General features: G+C 41.9%; 1 protein-coding gene across 3 annotated transcripts in view; it reads left to right on the top strand.

Moving 5' to 3' along the window:
• The first annotated feature begins 255 nt into the window (after positions 1–255).
• The window catches only part of LOC116093939 (interferon-induced protein 44-like), a 22,018-nt gene continuing 16,934 nt past the window's right edge, over positions 256–5,339 (top strand). Inside the window, exons 1-5 of one of the 3 annotated variants that reach the window (XM_031375844.1) lie at positions 256–375; positions 590–725; positions 2,774–2,808; positions 3,965–4,160; positions 4,306–4,452. In XM_031375844.1, the coding sequence (XP_031231704.1) occupies positions 639–725; positions 2,774–2,808; positions 3,965–4,160; positions 4,306–4,452 (465 nt within the window). In that variant the 5' untranslated portion in view covers positions 256–375; positions 590–638. Of the gene's footprint in view, positions 376–511; positions 1,081–2,771; positions 2,809–3,964; positions 4,161–4,305; positions 4,453–5,339 lie in introns of all 3 variants that reach the window. The other 2 variants (XM_031375842.1, XM_031375843.1) reach the window with 2 other exon arrangements.

Here is a 5,339-nt window from a genome sequence, read left to right as displayed (position 1 = left end):
CTATGTTCATTCAGAGATGATGCATCAAACCCTCAAGAGACTGGAGGCCCCAGGGAGTTTAGAGGTCAGGTGGGGTGGGGGATGGGTCATCCACTTGGAGACAGGGTGGGTGGGGAGGAGGTGTGGGATGTGAAACCATTGGAGGGTAGATGGGAGGGGCAGGGAATGGAGTGTAAAAAAAAAAAAGCCACTGAAGTTGGCCCGCTGCCAGTATGACAGTATGATTAGGCATACTGAGTTTCGTTTCTCAAGCAGGAAGATGCAAACAGTGGAAAAGTTTCTTTTTTCATTTTCTGCAGGCTTGACCACTGAGACAGAAGCTGCCCTCTTCACACAGGCTTGGCCACTGAGACAGAAGCTGCCCTTTTCACACAGGTACGCACTGCAGTTTTCCACTCATCTTATTTGCTTGAAAACAGGAGTAAACTGTTTTTAAAACTTGAAAACAGTTTTAAAAAACTGAAAGCAATTATTTAAATGAACATTCTTGGTAATGATTTTTTTGTTGCAGGTTTACCTCTCGTTCATTAATTTCCTGTGTTCTTTGAGACAATCAGAGTAAACGAGGGCTTTGTGTGTGTCTGTCTAGACTCCAGTGTTTTGAGAGGACGGTGCTGGCTTTCCCACTAGACTGAAGTATGGCCATGAGAACTCGTTTGAGATGGCAGCAAGAAAAATGTCTGCAGAATTATTTCGGAGGAAAACAGCTTTGCCTTCTTTACAAGGCAAGTGTGCAGAAGTTTGATGATCGGAATTTGCTCTGGATATGTGAGAATCAAGGTCCTACCATGGTAGTGGTTTACGGTGAAAACCGTGTTATTGGCATGTACCTGCAAGAGGGCTTCCAAGAAAAAGGAGCTTCTATAACCGTTTTTGCACTCCAACAGACTGGATTTTCACTATGTGAAATAGGACGAGATTCACCATACTTATTATTTGTTGATAGAAATACTTCTGATTTCTGTATAATGTTAAATAGCAAAGCTGTGATTATAAGTGCAGCAATCCGTAAAAAGCTTCGACTGCCTGTTCAAAATAGCATCACATCTATTCAGGAGTGCGAAGCGTTTCGATGTGATGGTAAGTTTGTTCAGATAAACCTACTGAAGTTCTTCATTACCTATTTGGTGACATATGACAATGCTAGATGACATTTCCCTGATGGAAGGACATGTTTGAACTCAGGCTTTTAAATCTGGAGAGATGACCTGGCCAGAAATTGCTAAAATCCGATCATAGAATGGAATTATAACTACAACTATGTATAAACTCTCTAGGACTTCGTTGTCTTGGGTAATGGCATCTGCAGCCTTCATTATGAGCCCTCTCTCCTTTTGCCTGTAGTCCTTTGTTGGTTTTTGTGAGTTTGGCTGTGTTAGATTCCTCATAATTCTGTGATCACAGAGAGCTGGCTTTCCCTAATTGGGCCAGGAGGTTACTAGTTCATTTCAGGTTAAAAGAACTCATCGTTAATTTGTCCTTGTCTAAGGTTTTACAACTTATATTCGTAGTTTTATTAATTACTCCTGTTTTGGTTGTTGTTGCTTTCAGTTTCTTTTGAGACATGGTTTCTCTGTGTAACCCTGGCTGTCTGGAACTTGGTCTGTAGACCAAGAGAGATCCTCCTGCCTCTGTCTCCGAAGTGCTGGCATTAAAGGTATGCTCCAACACTGTCTGACTTTTTATGTCCTTAAGAGATCCTACAGTTGCTGGGCAGTGGTGGCGCACGCCTTTAATCCCAGCACCTGGGAGGCAGAGGCAGGTGGATTTCTGAGTTCGAGGCCAGCCTGGTCTACAGAGTGAGTCCAGGACAGCCAGGGCTACACAGAGAAACCCTGTCTCCAAAAACCAAAAAAAAAAAAAAAAAAAAAAAAAAAAAAAAAAAAAAAAAAAAAAGAGATCCTACAGTTTTTGTTTCTGTTTTTAAACATTCCTTCTTTCCTATCGAGATAAAGCCCCGTTTATCACAGTTGCTGCAAGCTTCCACACTGTTGATTTAGCACGACTGTAGTTCTGTCTTTCATCTTCAGACACGTGCAATTTTAGAGACTGCTTTATAGAAACTCAGAAGTTTGCTTTTATTTTTGCATGTGGTTTTTATTTCAAGCTTGATTATATTCTGGTCATTGAACGAAATCTTCTCGGTGTATGGTTTGTTAATTTCATGGTGTTTGCTTGGTTGTTCTGCATATGGCCCCATAATGAGAATTATTTAGACATTAGACAGCATTGCTAAACTAATGGTTTCTTGGAGTGAGTAGACATTTTCTCTCCTTTTGTCTTCTCATTTGAGCCAGGAACTCATCAATTGAATAGAAGTTCCTATTGATAGCTGGCTTGGACAAAAGTTTGTGCATATTTTAAAAATTATTTTTATGCATCTCTCTGCACACTGCATCTTTCAGACCTAATACTACATTTGGGGAAGATATCAATTGATGTTAGTCTTACCTTGGTTTGTCTAACTTCGATGTTCTGCTTCTCTAATTCAGAAGGCACTCCCAATTCCAATTCCAACTCCTGTTAGAGCAAAGCTGCAAGACCCCAGAGCAGCTGGGAGAACTCATCTGCAGGCTCCCGCTCAGCTCTTCTGCCTCCAAACGAGGCATTGTGCTTGAGGCTCATTTGTGAATGAGGCTCATCCAGAGTTTTCTGCCCTTGCCTTTTCCTGTGAAAAGACTACTTCTAGCTTTGTCCCTAGTGAGTTTGCTCATGTTCATTTGACCAGCTAATTTAAGAATTTATAATCTATATTATGTTATTTTCCTTAGAGTTATTGGATGAAAGAAAGACAAGTGGCATTGCTGCGTAAGTCAATGTTTTTTAATTATTATTAATTATTCACTTTACATCCCGATCGCTGTCTCCCCTACCACAGTTCTTCATCCCACCCCTCCCCTTCTCCTCCGAGAGGGTGGAGGCCACCCTCAGTATCCCCCCCCCCCCAGCACATCAAGTCTTTGTAGAGCTAGGAGCATCTTCTCCCACTGTCTTAGTCAGGGTTTCTATTCCTGCACAACATCATGACCAAGAAGCAAGTTGGGGAGGAAAGGGTTTATTCGGCTTACTTCCATATTGCTGTTGATCATCAAGGAAGTCAGGACTGGAACTCAGGTCAGGTCAGGAAGCAGGAGCTGATGCAGAGGCCATGGAGTGATGTTCCTTACTGGCTTGCTTCTCCTGGCTTGTGTTGGTGTTTTTTAGAATTCTTATATTAAGGTTTTTACTTTAGGGTGTGCTGAGAATTATTACCAGACTGAAAACATCTATTAATGAGAACATGTTAGAGGTGGCCTATGTCTATGAACTTCAAATATATATATTTGATATATATATAATGATTTTTAATGCTTATCACTATTAGTCTTCACATTTGTCATGGCTGATATCTATTACTGAATTTACAAGGTGTAGTCATATAAGTGAACAATTAATTTTAGGACTGATGAGCCTTGTTTGTATTTCTTTTACAATATGACTTAAAGGGTGTATATTAGCCATGTTTCAGTTGTTACAACAAAATGCCACAACCACAAACAACTTAAGGGAGAAAGGGATCGGTTTGGCCTAGGGATAGAGACCATCATGGTAGGGAAGATGGTAGCTATTACAGAAAGTGTGCCGGCAGGCCCCTGGAAAACACAGAAAAGACAGGAAGTGCCTGAGGTTACAAGCACGCAAAGCTGGCCTTCACTCATGTTCTCCTCCAGCCAGGCTTCATCTCCTAACGGTTCTGTAATCTTTCCAAACACCAACACCAACTGAAGACAGTGTGTCCAGTTCCCTAAACCTGTGAGGGACACTCTCATACAAACCACCATATTCAACGGGCTTGTGTGCACGTGGAAGAAGGCAAGCTGCTAATTAGAAACACTGTAAGGGAGAGAAGTGACTTATTAGAAGATGCACGGTGAGATCCTGTGAGCCGACCAGTCAGTTCTTAACATTCATTACCTTTTAACAGGTTACAGAGCAATTTACTGCATGCCCTGAGAAACTACAAGCCATATGGAGACCTGGTTGAGCAAACACGAGTACTACTGTTGGGTCCTATTGGAGCTGGGAAGTCTAGCTTTGTCAACTCAGTCAAGTCTGTGTTCAAGGGCAGCATCACACACCAGGCCTTGGTGGGCTGTGATGAAAATGGAATATCTGACAAGGTATGCGTATTTTAGCCTACCCAGGCTTCTCTGGTTCAACTTAACTGTATTGGGAACTATTTTGCTAATCAATCTTATGTAGACTTTATTTAAATTTATGGCAAAAAGAAATACTGTTTTTACTTTGTTCTCCTTCACTTTTCAGTATAGGACATATTCCATCTTTCCCAAGGATGACAGTGGCCCCCTGCCATTTGTCCTATGTGACTCGCTGGGGCTGGGTGAGAACGCTGGCTTGCACACAGATGAGGTATACCACATCTTAAAGGGCCACACTCCTGACAAATACCAGGTAAGATTTGACTGATAGTCTTTTAAAAATGAATTTATTTTTAAAATGTTTGCTTTGCCCCTGCCATCCACCTCATACTCTGCCCTAACACTGGCACTTGAGCATGCTAAACTGCACTTGTTCAGTCTCCTTTGTTCCTTTTCAATAGAAAATTCACCAAGAATTTTAAATATCCAGAGGATTCTTCTGTTACACCTGTTATAATGGCCAGCAAGTGTTTGCACTGTTTTTGTGAAATTGACATCCATCTGTATGAATTACATATCTAATTTCAGAAAATCTGAAGGGAGAAACTTGGGAATGTGAGAGCTTTCATGGGGTTATTAATTTCAGAAGTTTCCCCTTTTATGAACACGGCAGCCTGGAACACTATGTTAGTCAAGGCTACTATCACTGTAACAAAACTCCAAGACCAAGAAGCAACTTAGGCAGGAAAGGGTTTATTCAGCTTATGCTTCCACACTGCAGTTCATCAGCAAAAGAATTCAGGACAAAAGTCAAGCAGGACAGGAACCTGGAGTCAGGAGCTGACATACAGGCCATGGAGGGGTGCTGCTTACTGGCTCATGACTAGCTTAGCCTACTTTCTTATAGAACTCAGGGCCAACAACACAGGAATGGCACCATCCATAACGGACCAGGCCCTCCCCCATCAATCACTAAGAAATGCCACACAGGTTTGCCTACATCCAGATCTCACAGAAGCATTTTTCTTACCTGAGGTTCCCTCCTCACCGATGACCCTCACCTGTGTTGGTAACATAATGCTAGCCAGCACAGGCATTAGGGACTGAATGGTTTCCCCCCAGTGTCACATGTTGAATCCTCAGACATCGATTTGATGGTATCAATAAGTAGAGGCTTTGGGGAATAGTCATGTCTTGTGG

Source organism: Mastomys coucha, unplaced genomic scaffold (assembly GCF_008632895.1).
Source record: "Mastomys coucha isolate ucsf_1 unplaced genomic scaffold, UCSF_Mcou_1 pScaffold16, whole genome shotgun sequence".
NCBI classification, from domain to species: domain Eukaryota; kingdom Metazoa; phylum Chordata; class Mammalia; order Rodentia; family Muridae; genus Mastomys; species Mastomys coucha.
Note: the sequence above shows the minus strand (reverse complement) of the source record. Positions and strands in the feature narration are given on the sequence as shown.